Source organism: Parasteatoda tepidariorum, chromosome 4 (genome assembly GCF_043381705.1).
Source record: "Parasteatoda tepidariorum isolate YZ-2023 chromosome 4, CAS_Ptep_4.0, whole genome shotgun sequence".
Lineage (NCBI taxonomy): Eukaryota > Metazoa > Arthropoda > Arachnida > Araneae > Theridiidae > Parasteatoda > Parasteatoda tepidariorum.
The window spans coordinates 72,504,482-72,526,275 of NC_092207.1; the positions used below are offsets into that span (position 1 = coordinate 72,504,482).

Consider the following 21,794-nt stretch of genomic DNA (forward strand, 5'->3'; position numbering starts at 1 on the left):
TCTAAGAGATCATTTTTTTTTATCATACATACAAAAATATTTGAAAATAATTCAATTTCTCGAGAATTATTTTATTTGCCTATGCAACATTAATTTATTTTGTTATAAATTTCTAATCAAACAATAGATGTAAGTACAAATTACATAGCAATCTTGCGAGCTTTAGAAGGGGAGGAAATTTCCCTGTGCAATTGATGCCATAGCCAAATTTGCTTGGGACCCTATTTTTAAAAACTTCTTTTAAAAGCACCAGCAATTTAAGAAGCCATGAATGTGAACACTATGACACAGTTTACATATTAGGGATTTTTAAAGATTTAGTCACTAGTTGGCAGTTTGTGGACAAGGAAAATAAACAAAACAAGACATGATCTTTATTTCCATTTACAAAATATGGTTATTAGTTTCCAAAACGGATCTAAAAGTTCCTGAAAACTCAAGTATCTGGCAAAAACTTTAATAATCTCTTATTGGTGGGAAGTATGCAACAAGTATGAAATATACTATAAGTGAAATAGATTGTAGATTAATTATATACCACTCATATTTTGAGAATCAAGAATTATTCGTCAAAAAAAAGAAAAAAATGATTATTCTGAGAAAGTAGGATTTTGTATCTCATTTGATATTGTCTGCGCTTTAATTACATTATGGTTGGTAATTAGTATTTTCATGGTCAGGACCTTCAACCCTTAACAGAGAGTCCTGGTACATGAAACACTGTCAAAAATCTAATAAAATATCAAAATCTAATCAGCAAATATTTTAATTAAATATACAATTGTAAAAAAATTTGACTTCAAATCATTTTAGATTTTCTTTTTTTTAACTTACAAAGTAATTTTTAGCATTTTGTTTTTTCTTATTTCACTTTGTTTTTAAATTTTAAAGATGTTTAAATAAAATGAAATGTTTCTAGTTTTTTCAGAACATTTAACATTACTGCAAAATTCTGACAAATATAATGTGTAAAATTTATTACGGGTACATAAACTAAATAAATGTTCGAGTTAAACATGCAATTAGAAAAGTTTAAAATATGTTATGAAAAAGAAAAATTGTACTAAATGAAATAGAATCATAAAAATGATCGTATAATACAAATAATTACAAACATTTTATTTTTTTAATATACAAATTTAGATTATATTACAACAGGTCAGAAAAAAATATACAAAGACATATTTTGATTATATAACAAAAAATGACAGTAAAATAGTTCTACATATTTTCAGACTTTTTGTTTCCATTCTAACAATTTATACTTTGAGAACAATATTGTAATTCATACCAATATTCCGTTTCAAAATCCAAATAAACTATTAAAAAAATAGCTTTTTTTTTTTTGGTTTTACATTTAATTCTGCAAAAATCATATATTCAATTTCAAAATACAAATAAATTTATAATATAAATATGTATGTTTTTTAACATACAAACATTTGACTTTCAAAGTTAATACACTTAACATAATTTTATTTTGCCCCAAAATGTAAATAGAATGTAATCTGAACATCAGAAATCAACAAAGTTACAATATTTTATGCTTCTCAAATTAAAAGCAATAAATGGAAAGGCGTACAGCATTTTCTAAAAAGTCTTATTTTTGTGACAAAAAGTTAAGATTGTGGTACGAATTTTGCGTTTGTATTTTTTTAAAAACAATACTTTGGTAAATATGAATATTTTAATTCAAAAGGTAAGTAAACTTACTAGCATCTATAATACAAATAAAACAACAGAAAATCCAAAAGATTGCAAAAAAATAAGGATGTTATATATAGAGAGCATGGAACTGCTTCATAGTAAGCCTTTTTCTACATTGGGGGCATTGCTTGCAATTTTTTATAGCTAGTTTTATACAATCGGAACAAAATATGTGTCCACAATTAGTGCTGACTAAACTCCTGCCACTTGCTTCAATCTGTAAAAAAAGGTAAGTCGCATAACTATTGCAATAAAACATAGACATCAGACACTTAAATGCTATCAAGGGTNAGATTTATCAAAACAGAAATCAGAAATACAATCATTTTACAGTTTTAATTAATGATAATGCTTAAAAATAAAAGAAATAGGGAAGTATAAAATAGAAAACAAGGCTTACAAAAATGTTACCAATCAAAAAACCACTTAGATTTTTCAATTAAGGTCAGTGAAAGCCAAATGAACCCAATAAAAAAAAACCTACTAATCCTGAAAAAATTTTATTTCAGAGGAAGAGAGAAAATTTACAGTACAAAGCTCAATTTAACTTTAAAGAAAAACCATCGAGTTTTCATTTTTATTTGACATCGTTCTCTAGGAATAATTTTTTAAAAAAATTTATTACTTTTTTTAAATAAATAAAAGATTGAAATTGCACAAGACTTCTATAAATTTTTTTTAGTTATCTTTTGTCCATATGTAAATTAAAAAAATGCTGATCTAAATTAACTAAACTTTGATGTTTAATTTACACAAAATTAAAGTTGTTGAAAAAATTGGTCTTCTACACCTTTGTCTAAATTGGTTAATTTTAATTTACCTGTAAAGTGTTTAAAAAAAAATCTTTTGACCATTATTTTCATGAAGTATATAACGTTCATGAAAAAAATCATTTTTTATAACACTATATTGTTCAGGTGCTCCATGTAACTCAAAACAAGCAATAAATTAACAGCACTTTGTAAGTCCAGGACTATAAGCATGAGTAATAATCAATTAATCACTACTAAGTTGAATATAGAGGGATGATATACTTCTTTTTAATGCTTTGGTCTATTTCTTCACTATAATTATGAATATTACATTTTCCGTAATTTTGTTATTACTTATGCCACTTGCCAATGCTAGCAAGTCTGCTTGAAATCAAGCAAATTTTTAAGGCAGAAGGGTGTGTTTCTTGTTTTTTCAGTAGCACCATTTATGTTCCGTAATTTTTGTTTAATGGATAAGTAATCTCTTAGTTCTTTGGATCAATGACATTTACTTAATTTTTACTTTCACCATATATACAAAAAAATTGACTAATTTTTTATGTAAGCAACAATTTTATCCAATGTTTGACACTGGTAAAGTTATGGTTAAACAATGACCTAAAAGAAGAAATAAAATAAAGTTAATAGATAATAATGAGTAATAATAGCTTCCTATATCAGATCAGCACTTTCATCAATGGTTCAGTAATCTCTGTCTTAAAGAACAGGTATTTCACTAAGGACCAAATAAAATTTAAATTTCTAATAAATGCCTTAGTAGGCAAGAATTAATAAAGAATTAGAATTAATTTGAATAAGAATTAATAGAATTAATTTAGCTAGAATTAATTTTTTTAATAGTCTTAAACTGTTTTTAATTTTATACAAAACATAACAGAAAATTTTTAAAAATATTAGAATTTTAAGAGAAATATAATACTATAAACCTAACATTTTTTTTAAACCTTTCTCTGCAGAGTAAAAAGAAAATTTATCATAACTGCAAATACAAAGTCTATCCAAAGTAAAAAGTCAATTTTTTTCTTTAAATTTAATATTTGGGAGCAAATTATTATCTTTGATTTGCTGTTAAAAATGAAAAATGATTTTAAATATATTAAATAATTAATCTAAACATAATATGATGAAATCATATGAAATGCTGTCTACTTTTTGCCTGTCTCTACTCAATTGGATAAGCAATCTTAAACATTTCCATAAGTTGTATTTTGACTTAACAAATGAATTACATTCTAATGTACACAGTTTTGAAAAGCATTAGAGAAACTGATTATTTAATTTAATTTCTGAAGTATAAAAATAAGACAGCTCAGGTTATTTAGAAACAAGGGGTATAACATAACCTACTAACAAGAAATTGAAATAGTTACCTCATCAGGACCATCAAAACAAACTCCACACTCTATCTTTCTTTTTTTCTTCTCCCTAAAAACACAATCTTGTTAGAACCAACTTTAAATGAGTAAATGAAGAAATTCATTTGTTTTTATCACTAATAAGAGTTACTGATTTGTGACAAGCACTATATAAATACAAAAGAATAATGTAAGCTTTTGAACTCAAATGTTTTTGAAATAAGTTTTGGAACTTAGACCCTTTTTACAAACTAAATATTCTCAGTGAATGAGGAAAAAATCAAGAAGATTTTTCTGTTTTGCTTATGGTAAAAAATTTTGGTAATGTTTTCTAATAATTTAGTACAATGTAATAATATGCAGGGTCATTAACAAAGAATGCTGTAAATTTTGAAATTATGCAAGTAAGTAAACTCACATAAACATATGCATTTTTACCCATTTCAATATGATTTAAAAAATGCAAAATAAATTGCTTGTTAGACAAACAGTTTCGCTTACGGCTATAATTTGATTTAATAGATGGTAGATGTCACTTCTATAATCCAACATTTCAGTAAACCAAAATAAGTTTAAAAGGAACCTATTTTTAATGGCTTTTTACAATATAAATAAATTCTCAACAATATTACTAAGTGTAGTCCTAAAATGCTGTTAACTCAGAGTTTGGATAATTGAGCAATTGCAATGGCACAGTGATTAAGTCACTAAGCTGATAATGTGAAAGACTAAACTTTTATTCTGATGGCAGCTTGGAGCCCTCAAATTGATAGGAACTATGTTGTATGGGAAGTAAAAGTGGCTTATGTGGGCAGTAAAGGTGGCCGACCACATCATTAGTATTTAAGTCGCTGGCCTAGAAACACTGCGGAGCCTTAATGTCAATGATCTCCTTGGCTGACGGCTGTGAAATTACGGTACTTTTCCATTATACCGGAGCAGGCGATAAAGCCGTCAATAATGATGCAACCTAAGTCAAACGGAATATCGCTTCTGGCAACCTTTTGCCTTCACATTTTCAACGCAAGTCGCTGCCATTTTTTCTCTCCATCAGTCACGTCTTCTTCTCAATATGAAAAATTAACGCAAAAAGCAATGAAAATTTGAGATTTATCAAAACAGAGAAAGAAGCAGTCAGATTCTTTCAAGAGAAAGGCATTTTAGCTGAAATCACAATTTGTGATAAGAATCATGAAATGTAATTGCATATCGAAGATAAAATTCAATGGCATTGCAACCTTTCATCTTGTCCGCTGTAAAAGAAGTATCCGTAAAGGCACATGGTTTCAGTTATCGAAATTGGGCTTTTTGAAGAGTTTATTTATTGTTGGAGCTAAGTTAAATGGTGTGAAAAGCAGTTGGAAATCAGACACGGAACAGTTGTAGACTGGAATAACTTCATGCATGAGGTTTGTGTGTATTCTTTACTTAAACGTGAACAACGGAAAATAGGAAAACCTGTCATGATCGTTAAGAGGATGAAAGCTTGTTTACGATTTCTAAAAAACAATGCGGGGCGGATTATACCACAACGATGGATATTCCGTGGAGTTTGCCGGAAAACATACAAATGTTTCCTTGTGGAGGTGCCAAACCAATCCTTGAACACTTTATTGAAGGCAATTAAGGAAAACATCGAAAAAGAAACTATAATATATTCTGATTCATGGAAATTATACTGACAAGTAAGCTAGAAGATGAAAGTTTCGAACATTTCAAAGTGAACCATAAGTACAACTTAGTGGATTCGGAAACTGGAACGCACAAGCAGAAAATAGAGTGATTGTGGGGTAATAAGAAATAAGAAACAAAGAGGAACGGCACTTCATCACCTCAAAAGTTATCTTGCGGAATTTATGTGGAGAAGGCAAACGGAGGACCCATTTGAAAATATTTTAAGCGATATTAAAATGTTTATGCCTATGAAGTAAAAGAAAATTGGACCATTTATTGAATGTTGTTTTTTTATGTGCATGCTGTGTGTTGTGTCCAATAAAGTCTGCTTCGTGTGATTTGTTCCAGCGACTGAGTGCCGTCGCCAAAAAGTCTGCTTGGCGAGATTTGTGCCGGTATAATGGAAAAGTACCAAAATTACTTTAGATAAATTAAGCAAAAAATTCTCAGATATTATCATTAGTTATGAATTTATAAGAGGCATGTACTGTATACATAACATTCAGAGATCATCCAGATATCATATAAGCAAATTTTTTATTTTTTTGGATAATAATATAAGCATATAAATTTATCTACACACCTTCGTCAAAACAAATAATTAAAAATTAAGCTAAGAATATGTTTATGTAAAATACTTTTTCCCAAAATGCAATTTTTTTTATTCAATAATAATTATTATTTTTGAAATTTAAAAGAAAGTATCTTATTTAAACTCAAGTTTTTTTATGAGCAAAAATAAGATAATATCTACCCACTCTTAGATGTTTATGCAATATTTGAATATCCACTTTAATTTTTTTTAACTTAAAAAATTAACTTACGCTGATTCAGAGGCTATTTGTTGCAATCTATTCAAAACATAATTTTGGCTTTCAGGCGGTGTAGCAACAGGAACATAGGTGTTTCCTTCAACAATTAAGACGGAATCATCTAATGAAAGGTCTGTGTATTCTGTTACACTACTAAAATATAATTGAAAACATATGAAAAATGAAAGTGGAAACTTTCTTTATTCTCACGTTTGAGATTAAATTTAAAATGTGGATACATAAATTAAAGAAATTTTAAAGAACTCACTTAGGGTATTCACTTTGATTTGATGGCCTTGGATTCTGAGATTTTCTGTGTTTTTTCTTAGCCTCTGTGTTTGGACTCATGTAATTTTCTAAAATTTGCACTTCTGACGGTGATGCTTTCTTTTCAAAAACTATACAAAAATCATCATCATCATTAGAATGGTTAATAGATGAAGATTCTATATCACCTGATGTAAAAGGAATAGTAACAGGTAGACTGGAAGAAGAAAGATTAGGAGGAATATCATTGTCCGGTTGAAGCTCTATCCATCCTTCATCTTCCTCTATACACTGAAATTTAGAATTACAGCTAAATAAGTAAACAATTGAAACAAATACTTTAATAAAATTTCTTTCAGTGAAAATTTTTTAATTTTTACAGCAGCTTAAAATCTAAATTATAAAAGTGGAAATTTTGAACAGACAAACTTCTGAACAGAAATGTCTAAAAAACAATAAAAAAAAGGTAATTTATATATATATAGACATAAAATTTGTATACTACAATAATAATAAAATAGGACAGGATTTTGAGGAATATGTATGTACTTCTAGTAATTTTACTTTTAAAATTTCATAGCTATTTTTTTTTTTTTATGAGAGTGACGGCACTGAAAATTATTGAAATGCTGAAAGCAATTTCTCTATAATTAAATCCAGTTATGCACCACTCAATTTCTAAAAAAAAAATTCTCTGACTTTTTCAGGTAAATTTAATTTCAATGAAAATCCAGACTATATTTTATCGACAATGTAATGTTAAATATTTGTTTTGGGATTTAAGATTTCTCAATGAATGGAGAAAAATAATAACCATTTTATTTATATTGCAATAAATGACAATCAAGAGACAGGGTTAGAAATATAAAATTTTTAGAAATGACAAATTATTTGTTTTATATATATATATATAAAAACGAATATGCACGCTTAAAATATGCTAATGAATTTAACATCTTCCATCCCAAATTATGCTTCTTACATATACAAATTTCAGTCACAATTATTTCAGATTATTTTAGTTAAAAAATAATTATTAATTATTTTAGAAAAAAAAAGAATTTTTTTTCTCATTTGGTCTAGAAAATATTAACTAAAAAAAATTATTATTATTTAAAAAAAAATATAGTTATATTGAAAATACTGAGATTAAGAGCAAAAAAAAAATTCTGAATAACTTTTGATCTAATGATCTTCATGTTCTAATACACAATCTTAATGGCTCGACAGGGTAACTTCAAATATGCTAATTAATAATTGTAGAATATATTGTAAGTTATGAAATCAGACATAAAAACATACTTTCTCTAAATAAACATATCCTTTTTTTTGTTGACAAATTCGGATTTCTGACCCCCAAAATATAGGAGTCAGCTGTCAATATAACCCCATAGTTTGGTCAGGAGAGCGATCTTAAGTTTGGACCCCACAATGATAATTTTATTTTTTGCATATTTCGCCAGATCTTGAGAACTTACTGAGCTATCGAAAATATTTTGCATACAATTACAAAACTCATTTATCTAAAGGTATCTCCCAGAAAGAAAGAAATTTTAGTGGATATTTATTATTTTATTTAATAATAGTCAAAATAATTTCGAATTATATGGTATAAAATTTTCTACACCATTTTAAAGTATCTAATTTAATATGGCAAAATACAAAATTTGATTGAAATTGGGTGAATACTTCCTGAGAAATCGAATATTGTATATTTAATCGAATATTATACAAAATTTACATATTTAAAATTCGATTTCTCAGGAACTATTCAACCAATTTTGATCAAATTTTGCCATGCAAAATTAGATACTTTAAAATGATGCAAAAAATCGTATACCTTATAATTCAAAATTTTTTGGAATTTTATTTAAATAAAACGATAAAAAATAAATCTTTACTAAAATTTATTTTTTGTATGAAATCATCTTTGGATAATTGAATTTAAAAGTTGCGTGCAGGAAATTTTTGAATTTGCTTAAAAAGTTCTCGAGATATGGTGAAATATGAGGAAATGAAAATTAACATTAAGGGGTCCAAATTTCGGACCGCTCTACTGACTAAACTATTAAGACCATATTTCCCAGATTGTGGATATCCCAATATTTTAGGGGTCAGGAATCTGAATTCATCGAAAAAGAGTAATGTTTTTTAAGAGAAAGTACATTTTTGTGTCTGATTTCGTAACTTTAACTATCATTTGCACTTATTTAGAATATTAAAAGTCAACCCCTCGAGCGATTGAGTCCTAGAAAGTGAAGATCCAATCATTAAATGAAAAAAATTTCAGGGTGGTCCCTTTTTTGATGCTCGGTACATTTTTAAATATTGATATTTTCTTATGATATATCAGAATATTAAAAATTAAGATATCCTTCAGCACTAGTCATTATGTATATGACTAGTCATTATGTCCTTCAGCACTAGTCACTAGTATATATTAAGGAAATGAAATTTTTTTTTCTTGAACTTGTTAAATTGTATAAGAAATTGGTGATTGTACAACATGCTGTTTATAACGCACGAATAACAATATTTATACCAATATATAACTGCAACTTTTTAGGCTTAGATGTCTATATGTAAATAAACAGTAAAAAACTAACACACGTCTAAATTTAATCAGCCTTGATTTTAATAATTAATTATGACAACAGTATTTGAGTGGTAGATGCTTACAATTATTGAGTCTTCTGTATTGACAACTTCAATCGATTCGGAAACACTGAAATTACTTTGATTGAGTGGTTCAACTTCAGCTAAAATGGAAGAAAAAACTTTAAGCATATATTACTGCTAACCAGATTTTTTTTCCCCCAATTCAAAATATCATTGATAATTTTCTTAATAATTTTTTGCTATTACACTTTGTAACATTGTCTATTTCTGTCACATGTTTTTCCTAATGTAACTTATTCATGTAATTTTTTTTCCAAATTTGTCTATTTTTCTCACTTGCATTTTAAATCAGATATGTTTTTGAATATTTTCACTTATAAAAAAAATTATTCTTTGAGGAACAAAACTTCTTTTTATCACTACTTATGTTGCAAGTAGATACATTTTCTTGACAAGTTATGTGTTGTTCTTCAAGCAAACATTTGTCTACATTAGGATTGTGTCATATATTCAGTCATTCATTGTCCTTGAATATATAACTAGTGATGCATTCTTCAAGCAAGCATTTGTCTACATCAGGATTTTGTCATATATTCAGTCATTCATAGTCTTTAAACATATGACAACTTTTATGATTCCAAAGTGACCTCTTAGATGTTTATGCAATATTTGAATATCCACTTTNTATTACTGCTAACCAGATTTTTTTTTCCCCAAATCAAAATATCATTGATTATGTTCTTAATAATTTTTTGTTATTACACTTTGTAACATTGTCTATTTCTGTCACATATTTTTCCTAATGTAACTTATTCATGTAATTTTTTTTCCAAATTTGTCTATTTTTCTCACTTGCATTTTAAATTATATATGTTTTTGAATATCTTTACTTATAAAAAAGTTATTCTTTGAGAAACAAAACTTCTTTTTATCACTATACTTATGTTGCAAGTAGATACATTTTCTTGACAAGTTATGTGTTATTCTTCAAGCAAACATTTGTCTACATTAGGATTTTGTCATATATTCAGCCATTCATTGTCCTTGAATATATGACTAGTGATGCATTCTTCAAGCAAGCACTTGCCTACATCAGAATTCTGTCATATATTCAGTCATTCATAGTCTTTAAATGTATGACAACTTTCATGATTCAAAAGTGACAGGTGAAATGATACTAAAGAGTCAAAATGTGATGCATTGAGAGGACCACTTTTGTGATGCGAACTTAACACAAGTCTTTTCCAGAATTCTAATTTGTTTGAAAGTTATGGCAATTTTAAGTACTTCCTTTTTGCTTCATGTAACATTTTACCTAAAAATTATTGAAACTACAAAAGTAAGTAAATAAATGTACTAGGAATATAATGAAATAAAAATAATAATAATTAAGATTTAATTATTAGTTCAAAAATTATGAACTCTTAAAGTTGTATTTTGTCATATTCCATATAAATCAATCAACTGAAATGCAACAACTTGAAATTTGACATGCTGAAAGGGCCATTTTCAATTAAGAACTTAAATTTTTTGTTAAGAACTCTAACATGCTAAAAGGGCCCTTTTTACTAAACTTTAATTTGTTCAAAAGCTACTGCAATTTTAATTGCTTTATTCACAAATTTTTTTTCTTCACTTTTTTGCTTAAAAAAATTATTATTTATCCATTGTTGGTATGAAAAATATAATTCTCTTGAAATCCTCATTTAAAAAGTTTATGCTTGACTTAATATCAAAAGTAACAACAAAAAAAAAAGGAATAAAAGAAAAAAATATCTTATATATGTAGTGGAATGTAACAGTTAGGCGAATTGCATCATCTACTTCCTCGTTGAAAGGTGCCAGCCTCTCCAGAAGAGAAAGCTCCGGTATCCAAGGTGCCATTGAGTCCAGACGGGAAAGGTCCCGAATAAATTAATAACTCTTACTCTTTTCCATAGAACAATCTGATTTAGCATTCTTTTTTGATCCGGCAACCCTGCGTGTAGGCAGCTCTCACCGGTCATGATATCGCTGTTAAACTTATTTCCTTTTTTTTAATTAAATGCTAAGTTTCATTATTAAACTATTGTCTTTATTTCCTCCCTTACTCCACAAACTCCTACATATATAATGTAATAACTCTTATGAGAGAGTGATTAGGTGGTGCCAAATATATATCTTAATATTCATTTTGAAATTTTATAAAAATATGAAAAAAGATTCGAGAGAGACAAAAGCCATTGCAAATTTATAATGTTATAATGATCTAAACTTATTGTTTTATATAATTAACAATTTCCATCAATTTATCCTTATCATGTCACACAACCTGTATCTACAGTTTATTATTTTTTAAAACGGGGTATTGATTTATTTCTTTTTGAAGAATATATTAACAAAATATTTTTTCATAAAACTATATATTTCATAAACAAATGATAATTTTCAAAAATATTAAATTTTTATTTAAAAAAAATTATGAGAGGAGTAAACAGGGTGTGGAGCCTCCAAGTAATGCAAATATTCTTAACATCTAAAAATTAGAGAACAATAGAACTTTCCTGGGTCAAATAAAATGTAACAAACTCTTTTCTATAACTTAATCATACAAAATTAAACATAATACATTCTATATCAACTAAAAGTTCTATACCATGATTGTCAACCCAAAAATAGAAAAAATTCTTAGATTTTAAATTAATTGAAACCTTATTAACTAGATATTATTTGTTTAATTTTAACTGCATATTTTATATCATAGACAGGTTTAATCCACTAAAAAAGTCTGTAAAGAAACTAACACATACAATATGAATGGTAAGTAAATTAAATGGGCTAATAAAAAAAAAATTTTAAAAAAAAAGAGAAAGAGAAGGAATAACTTTACAACATAGCTAGAATAAATATTAAAATCTTTTAAAATGAAATTGCTTGAAAAACTAAACACATAAAATTAAAATACTAAAAGTAACATATAAAAGAAAAGAAATTTAAAGAAAGGTAAATAAAATTATTTAAAAAAGAATACAATATGAATATTTTTTTTTAAAAAAAAGTAAGCAACACATAAACTATTTTTTATCAATTTCCAACTTAAAAGTCATCGTTGCCTGAGCTATGATTTCAAACAACTGACTTTGTTTTAATAGAAAACAAACCCGAAACAAAAGAAATGAATCAAACTTGCTATGAGATATAAGATTTTATTAAATTATTTATTTTTACTTGATTCTAATATATTTCAAATGAGTATTTTTTGTTATAATTTATTTCTCTCTCTCTCTCTCTTTCAAATTAATATTTGGATAGAAATCATTGGTATGATATTCTTGATTTGTCTCTATTGTTTGACATGCGCAATTTTGTGGTTTCTTGGTTTTATTTTTTAAAGATAGCACTTATAGCGTAAAATTAACAACAATTAACACACAAATTTAAAAGTTCTACAATAAAATGGGTGGCTAAAACAAAGTACATAGGGCAGACATTCATTGCTTTCTTAAGCCATTAGTAAAACAGGTATCACTTATAATATTCTTAAAAGTATTATTTATTTTTTATTTTATTTTGAATGACATCGTTATTTACAGGTAAAATACATACAATATAATTCATATTTTATTAAATATGAACTAAATTTTTATGAATTTAGTAAGTTGTATAAGGGAAAACATAGCATAAATTGAAAAATAACTTATAATTGAAAAAGGTGCATACGACTTCTGATTTCAAATGAATCTTCAGGTAAACTGGAATTTATTACAGTGACATCCTCTTGATCTTCCTATAAAGAGTTGTTAAAAATTATTATAGTTAAAAGGAGATTAATTATCTGTGTATACTAATTGTAAGGCTTGGCCACTCTATTTTCAAAGGTTAAAGTATATTTAGACCAAACCTTTTCTTTGTATTATTTTCAGATAGGTACTTTACAAGTTTGGGATCTTTCTATTAAATAACTGATAAAACACAATAACATCTTATTGCTTACATGAGAATTGCGATGTTTTTCTTTAAAAAAATTTTCTTTATCAAAAATGTTTTTAAAAATGCTCTCCTGAACAATTTAAAAATGTGGCATATTACTATATTGTCCGAAGACCTTCAACTGGTATATATGGAACAAAGATGAAACTTCAAGTACTAATGAGCTTGTTTTCTTAATCTGATTTATAATTATGATATTTGAAGCAGTTTTTTTTCTGCATTACATAAATAATAAACTTAATCGTATATAACTCTATGCCCTAATGCTTATTCCATTAACTATTAAGCAAGGGAAGTATAATAGTTCTTGGTTTATTTGAAATATAAATGAGAGTGTAAAAATTATTATGTATAGTATTAATTTAAAGCGTTTTTACTATTTAAAGCAGACATGTATTTAGATTGAATTGAATTTTTTTTAAGGAAATTATTTTGTTTTCCATTAAAGAATTGCCACATGAAAGCAGAAACTTGCGTGATGAAAACTCATCTATATCTTTAAATATGCTAATTAAGTTATACCATTATGCTATTTATATACCTAATATTTTTTAATTGTATAATTGTCTGCTACATTGTTATTCTCCCTAATATTCTTCTCGTTAAAAAATTGAATTTAAGAGAAATTTTGCTTTCAGCATTAAAATTTACTATGTAGGGCCACAACCAAACAAGCAAATTATTTTTTAGCTATTTAATTTTAAAATATAGCATTAGATACAATAGCTAACACAGAAGCAAAAATAATATTCCTATCACACAACATTAACTAAGCCTAACCATAGATACCTACTTTACCCCACCTCATAAAACAACTCATAATAAATAGAATTTTGAAATTTATTCTTAAATTTCTATATAAATTTTTTTCTTTAGACATCTCTCTACTAGTTTGAACTAAAATGAATAGTTTTTGATAGTTTGTAATGATATTAGAAGTAGGTTCATCAACAGCTTAAATTAACACATTTTATAAGTTGATCATAAACAAATAGTTAGTTAATTTTTTTCATCAGTTTCTAATACTGAAATAAAAATGCTTGCCACAATCCCAGTAAATGCCTCTAAAAATATTAAATAAATTATCAACTTAGAAGAAGAAAATATATGTTTTTTAACAAAATACTCACTTTTCCCCCACCTGACTCTATCCAATAAAATTCCCCCCAATACCAAAAATAAAACTAGCCCCACGTTTTTGACATCAAAAACTCAACCTTGGGTTAAACTCAAAAATAAGTGTAACTTTGATAATTTTATTATCGTATAAAATTTGCAGAATGAATATGTAACATGTTCAAGGCTGCCTTTTTGAAGTCGTCCGAAGATCACTCAAGGTAAATATAAATGTAATACAATCATGAATTTAATGTATGAGAACAATACTTAACAAACATGATTTAAATTTATGGGATATTTCCGCATCATGACCTGTCGCGCCTACTACAATTGCCAAGGTGAGAAATAGATTTCAAACTTGCAAATTTTTTTAAAAATAACATGAAGATGTTTGGCTACACATTATACTTTTCAAGTTGGTCCTTTTCGATGATTTTTTTTTTTTTAGTTTCTTATGAGAAACTGCCCAGTAGTTGTCAATTAGTATAGTTGTATTGACAATTAGTTTAGTTGACCCTGAAGTTGTATTGGAGATTATTCTGCCACAGATCACAATACAGGAATTAGCCTTAAATTTAGATTAGGGGGATATTTCCGTATCATGATCTGTGGCAAAATAACCACTAAGTCTTGGCAACTTCCAGGCAGCAACCTGTTTGAAACTAAAAAAACATCACAGAAAGGGATCAACTCGAAAGGTATAACTCGTAGCTAAACCTGGGCAATCAACTACATTTTCTTTTTCAAAATTTGCAAGTTTAACATCTGTTTGGCGTCTGTACTTGCCAAGACAGATCACGTTACGGAAATATCTCCTAGATGAATGTGCAATTTTGTCGAATGGTGACCATAAAAATTATTCATGTTTTATGGCTGGACGAATAGTAGGAATTTAGAGTTCAGGTAAAACAAATACCGACCTAGTAAAGGTGGAAGGATAAACTGCTTTAAACATATATAATTAATAAAATATTTTTTCTGACATAAATTAGAAGCTTTGTATTTTATAATCGACTTATTTAAATTTTATTACGATTATTTAAGCCACACAAAAACAAACATTCCAAAAAAAGTATAATTAAAATTATCCTGTCGATGGAATTTTTAACAAATTTATAACACAGAACACTATTTTCCAAAATATATAGATATTATTTAGAAAATCACTTTATGCATTATTAGGTCGTCTGATTTAATCGAATTTCTAAAGATATTTCATGATATCTCGTTTTTGTTTTTACACTGTACTACATAAAAAAATTTTAAGCAACATTTACCATTATTTAATTGGGGTATAAGTTTTAAGAGCTCACTATTGAACACTAATTCGCAAATATTATGAAATAACCTGAGCGATTTCAACTTTAATCGGCAACTTTTATAAACAAAGAAAAACATTAATGACTTCGAAAGAAAATAAAACTCCGACAGGTTCCAATTCTTATTTTGGATGAACTGACTACAGTGGATAAATTCGAAAGACGCAAATCGCATTGGTTTTTACAGATTAACAGAACGAAAACTGAATAAACCGATTGCTACGATTTTCGTAGTGCAGTGACTGAGCATTGCCATTTGAGCAAATATAATTCCGGAATGAAAACTAAGTGTCCTCAAATTTGAGGACAGTTTCCATCTGGTTTCGAGACTAGAAAAATCTCATTTACGAAAGCCGGAAGAGAAGGAGTAATGAAGATGGCTGTTTACTTTCAATGTTATGATTGAGTATCGAGTGATTGAAGCTAATTTATGAGTATTTGAGGCTCATCATGATATTTATTATTATATGAGTCTCAAATTACTGCGTTAATGGTTAGATTAAAACCTGGATAGACCTTCTTCCCTTGGCCATGGGTGCCCAACAGGGTAAAGAAAATAGAGGAAGCAGCTCCTCTGTAGGAAGTGGGAGCCATGGAGGTAAACCTTCAAAACATAAATCAAAATCTAAAGATTCTAGGATATCCTCTGGAGCTGCAAACATATTTACAGAACACAATGGTACGTCATAGCCAATTACTAATGATTATTCTGTAATTGATACTCCTTGTAATTGGTAACTTACGTCAACCCTGTTATGTTTACCATTCATATTTTTATCAAATAAAATTCTAAATGAGTCGGGAACGTTATGGAATTAAACTCTACATTGTTATAACTAAGCATAAAGATTACCTAAATATTATAATGTACCTTAGCTATTAAAATTTTACTTGGTAAATTATAAAAGCCTTAAAAATTGCAGGATATATTATTTCTAATTGCTCTATAAAAAATTTTTATTGTTATGAATCTTATTGTTTAACAATGACATCTTTGGTGTTTGTTATATTTATTGTATTATTTTTTCCTGACTACTCTTTATTAATTTAAGAAAATTCATCTTTTTTTAAAGTTTTTTTCTCATTCCAAGTTGTGTTGACAATTCTGTCATATTTTCACAATATTAAACATTTTTTAATTGCATTAAAACATAATGTCTATAAAGTTATTAATTTATGGTATAGTAATAAGTAAATAGTTATAATCATATGAAGTAATTTATTGTAAAGTATTTGCATGCATGCATTACTTATTATATTAAGTAGTAAAATGAATTTAATATGTGTGATTGGATCTTGTTAATCAAATGAGAGCTTCTTTAAATTGATATGAGGCAAATAAAATGAATCCTTTTGAATATTTTGATAAAATCATAAATTAATGTAAAGTATGTCATTATTTACATACTTCGAAAAAAAATTCCTTAAGAAAAACAAGGTTCACATGAGTGCATTTTTCTAATTTTTAAACTTGGTAATGTTAATTAGTTTATTTAAAACATAAAATTTCTGATTGCAATATTAATACTAAGTAATGGCTTAAATTCCATATTGAGTATATCACATTACATTGAGGGCTTGTTGTTCTTTATTTTATGCTAAAAGCTATAAAAGTATGAAAAAACTATTCTTGTACTCATTTTGTGAGGGAGCCTCTTGGATTCTAGTGTATTGTTTATGCCTTTAGTGTTAATATTAAATTGATCTTGTATTAATTTTTTTTTTAAAGCATGCTAGGTAAAAGAAAATACATAAAAATAAGAATATGCAATGGATATAAAAAGTGAAATTAATTTATAGTGAAAAACTTATTTTTCAGCTGAAAAAAAAAAATTTTTTTTTTTGTACACTATAGATTTAGGTTGGCAAATTTTTAAAGTTTTGAAGTATAACAGATTTACTGATTTTAATTGCAGAACTATCTCTGACATATAGGCAACCTAAGATTTATAATTTTTTAATTATTTACACATTTTCTTCACCTTAAAATAACCTGCAATGATTTTGTTATTAACCTTAATTTGATAATGTATTTAGCTATAATATACAAACATATATATATACTAGGTCAATAAAATAAAAGTGCTTTTTGTGAGAAAAATGACTGAAAAAAGATCTGTTCGAAAATATAGAATTACAATTACAGTTNGTATAACAGATTTACTGATTTTAATTGCAGAACTATCTCTGACATATAGGCAACCTGAGATTTATAATTTTTTAATTATTTACACATTTTCAAGTGCTTTTTGTGAGAAAAATGACTGAAAAAAGATCTGTTCGAAAATATAGAATTGCAATTACAGTTGAGATATTCGTTTATGATTTGAAAGCCTGTAATCGCACTCTTTAATTTAAAACTAATAGTTAGTTTGTTATATGTATGTGTTTTCACATTTCTTAGTTAATATTTTCTTTATCATATTTTTTTTTAACTGTTTGATTGTACTAACTAACAGAAATTAAATTCCCTGGAGTCTATGAGGTGCTATAGTAAATTTTGTACTAAGGGCTTCCTTAAAATAGAGTGACCCCTGCCTAGTGATTAGCTTCCTGGTCAAAAGATTAATATTAATACTTGTGTTGTTCATTAATAGCAGTAATCAACATAATCTAAGAATGCCAAACGTATCAATTTATCCCACTTGAGGTTTGTTAACCCTTTTTTTTCTTGAGCATTTGGATATTTAGAAGCATGTAAAAAAAATACTGCGAATGACATTTATATAATTATCTAAATCTTGTCCTATATCTTCGTCTATGATATCCTTGGATTTTTTTTTATTACATTATTAGGTGTGTTTAAAAAGTATCTGACTTTTTATAAAGTCAACATTTACTGATGTACAATTACATTCACAAAATCCTAGTTCCCGTAACAAATCAATACCTCTGTGGGTACTGAATTAGAGATTGATCATTCTCTGGTGCAGGTCAAAACATCGATCTGTGGGTGAATGAATGGAGTAGGATCAAGGTTGGCAAGTTTCTGCCGAGGTGGTTAAAACCACTGGCAGAAACCCTTTTCTACACATTTGTGGCAGAAATTCAGAAAATGACATAAAAGTAAGTAGTGAGATTGGCATACAATGGATAATTCATAGAAATGAATCAGTTAATTGATCATGAATCAGTGAATCTAACCAATTATATCGCCTCTTACATGCAGCAAAGGTTAAAAGTGTTACTGTTATAATAATTGGATTGTTGTCATGCAAATTATGTCTTGAAAAGAAAAAAACTATTTGAAAATAGCTCTATTCAGTTACGTTAAGTTTTAAATGATAATAATTACTGAATTTCAGAGTTTCATGTAATAAACTAAAATCTAGTATTTATATTTATTATTACATTATTTTATTCTTTATTTTATATAAATATTTGTTATACTGCACTCTTTAAATTTAATCTAAACAAAATAATATATATTTACAAACAATGAATTAAAAAGTTTGTTACAGTTACAGGGAGTTAAATTTTTCAGTTTACTTAAGCAAAATGTCATCAAGCAATTACTAGAACTAATATAGACAGTGTGCGGGTGGGTGACCACTTGGATCAGTCTGCGTAGGGACCGAGGGTGTGCGGTATTGGTCCTCGTTAAACTGTGCTACCGTAAAGTGCTCGACTTCGCGCGCAGGTCGTCGGGCTACCGAAGCGGGGGTGCCATCCCCTCCGCAGAGGATCAAAATTGTGATGGCATGTCTTCGGATCATCCTCCGGGAAGTTTCCCAGACCGTCGCCAATAGCCCATTGTGCAGCTCTAGTGTGACGTAAATTAACAACAAGAACTAATATAGAAGTTTTTTTAGTTTCTGCCGGTTTTTACCGGTTATAACCAGTTTCTGCCGACAAAAAGCCAACCCTCAGTAGGATTAGGTCTTCCCTGTAAAACGGGCTGTGATGTGTGTGTGGCTGAAGTCGTATTCTTGGATATAGATGGCTCCACTGAAAAAACACTTGTGTTACAAATTCAGATTTATAGCAAAAGAATTAATAAATCAAAGTGGTATATTTGTCTCTTTTTTTTTATATGGTTGGAGTAAAATGGATTCAATATTTTTAAAATGTTATTACGCAAATGAAAATTTTATATCAGGCAATTGAGTCTTCATTTTATTGCTCACAACTAACGCTAATTCCATCGTAAACATAGTAATGTTTTAATAATTTTTTTTTTTTGCCAGTTATTACTATAAATTTTCACTTCTTGAAATCCCAATGTCTTTCATTGCTTAGTTATTACTATTGATATTCATGATTTTTTTTTAAATACCGGTATTATTACGGCACGCGAATTTCGAATCAAGCTTTAAAGTACCCTATTTTCAGAGATAAACCTTGAGTTTATGATTTGAAACCTTGAATTTTGGTACGTACGGCGTATCTAATGGGACATCCGATCTAGTGATTTTTTTTCCTTCTTGAAAATTTTACTTTTGTTGAGTTGATTCGTCAAAATTTCGATAACCCTTTTTATCTTTTGCAGTGATCTATTTTTTATTTTAGGATTAATCAAATCATTGTTAATCAAAATCTTGCAATGCTTTCTAGCGCATGCTTCTTGGTGTAAAGGTTAAGCTGTCTACCTTCTACCAGAGAGGTCGGAGTTTTTAATCCCAGCTGACGACCGTTTGATAATTTATTTGACAAAAGAAAAAAATTGTAAATTAATGATATAATTGTGTGATTTTTACTAAAGACACCCGGTGGCTGAGTGGTAGCGCTTTGCTCTCCCGTGCCACCGGTCCTGGGTTCGATTTTCGGGCCGGACAAGGTTGTCTCAGTCTTTCATCCCTTCAGTGGGTCGATAAATGAGTTCCAAGCATGCTTATGAACTAAACTCTGGAGATTCCATGTTCAGCTGACCACCTGACCCGAACATCTGCTCCTGCTCCCCAGAGCCCAAGACCAAGAAAACTGAGATAGGCACAGTACATACCTGCCAACTCTTCCTGTTTTTCCGGAAGATTTTAATTTTGTATTTAAAGTGGTACCGAAACTCATCTCATAAAAATTTTTGAATTATAATAATAATTATAAATGAGTTTGACCACCACTACGTTTAAATAATTACTACAAATATATCAAAGCATACTAGTCTTCACGATAGCGAATTTTAACCTAGTCAAAATATAAATATATTTCTGAGTAAGGTTGTTTTTCGGTAATTGTTTTACTACCCCTTGGAAAATTCATTCTCAGAAAGAGTGAAAGTTGGCAGGTATGACAGTAGGACTTGGCCCTCTATGGGCTGTTGCGCCACTGGGTTTATTTTAGATTTTTACTGAAAGTAAAAATCTTCTAACTTTTAAAATTTCAAGCACTTTTTGATGTTTATTTTTCTTATATGTTCGGAAAGTGGGTTCAATTTTGAATTTAAAAAAGAGCATCTTTTAACTTGATTTTTCGAAGCTCTTTCACTAAGGGGAGGGGGGAAGCCACAGTTTAGGTGCTTTACTCTTGAATCAAAGCTAAATTTTAAGCTATATGTGACGTAACTTTTCAAGTCGAGAAAAATTATCTGGGCTTTAGAACAGACAAATAGTTTAAATATTTTAAAAGTTATTACTTTTTTAATAATCATCAGTTTAGTGACATTTCCTCCCCGCTTCTTAAAACATTAAGGTGATTATGTGTCATGTTATTCAGTTGACGAAAGATTGTCTCCTATAAATTGTTATTTTATTTTATAACAGTAGTTGAACAACCGACCCAATTATGAGTTTACGACTTCAAAGGCTCAATTCCATAACCTTGTAATTTTGTACCCATTCCAAAAGACAAGAAAACTCCTAGATCAAGTATTGGGAGACATTTCCAGACTTTTTGATGGAACTAACCCGCATTTGCGTTACATGGAAAGGAAAGCCTCCCACGGTTAGCCTGACGGTAAGGGGACTGTAACCCATAATCCGTCTACTACTGACGACCAACACTGTGGTACGAGCCGAGTGCGGAAATCGTATCAACCAACCATCGCTGGGATTCGAACCCGGTTCACCTCATTGGGAGGCGCGAGCGCTTTGTACCCTTAGCCACCAAGGCTCCCTATAAATTTTAGAAATAATGAATAATTTTCAGGAATCTGTTGCATTTCTAAATTGCGTTTGAGAAGGGAGGATTGTCCAGGATAATGTTGACACGCGAATTTGGAATTTTAAGGATACCTCATTATCA

The 21,794-nt window shown here is 28.3% G+C and overlaps 2 protein-coding genes across 3 annotated transcripts in view; one reads left to right on the forward strand and one right to left on the reverse strand.

Moving 5' to 3' along the window:
* Nucleotides 1–1,098: 1,098 nt before the first annotated feature.
* On the reverse strand, nucleotides 1,099–15,819 carry LOC107439650 (E3 ubiquitin-protein ligase RNF4). 2 transcript variants are annotated; one of them, XM_016052319.4, is made up of 7 exons: nucleotides 15,573–15,819; nucleotides 12,907–12,973; nucleotides 9,268–9,347; nucleotides 6,590–6,879; nucleotides 6,334–6,474; nucleotides 3,851–3,905; nucleotides 1,099–1,924 (listed from the first exon to the last, which is right to left on the reverse strand). In XM_016052319.4, the coding sequence occupies exons 1-7, from the start codon at nucleotides 15,573–15,575 to the stop codon at nucleotides 1,775–1,777; spliced, it is 786 nt and encodes a 261-aa protein (XP_015907805.2). In that variant the 5' UTR covers nucleotides 15,576–15,819; the 3' UTR covers nucleotides 1,099–1,774. The 2 variants fall into 2 exon arrangements, with proteins under 2 accessions (XP_015907805.2, XP_015907806.2); XM_016052320.4 differs by having other exon boundaries at nucleotides 6,334–6,471; nucleotides 15,573–15,724.
* A 137-nt stretch (nucleotides 15,820–15,956) lies between these two features.
* Nucleotides 15,957–21,794, forward strand: part of LOC107439649 (tyrosine-protein kinase Abl) — a gene marked incomplete in the record, with an annotated part of 46,573 nt that continues 40,735 nt past the window's right edge. The window contains 1 exon segment of the mRNA XM_071180036.1: nucleotides 15,957–16,293. Within this exon segment, the coding sequence (XP_071036137.1) occupies nucleotides 16,146–16,293 (148 nt within the window).

Bases quoted from the DNA above. Each gene is read 5' to 3' on its own strand.
- LOC107439650 (XM_016052319.4), bottom strand. The intron at 9,348-12,906 runs GTATGCACCTTT...CTTCCATTTTAG, and splicing joins TTCATTTGAAATCAGAAGTC to CTGAAGTTGAACCACTCAAT. The intron at 6,475-6,589 runs GTGAGTTCTTTA...ATTATATTTTAG, and splicing joins AATCAAAGTGAATACCCTAA to TAGTGTAACAGAATACACAG.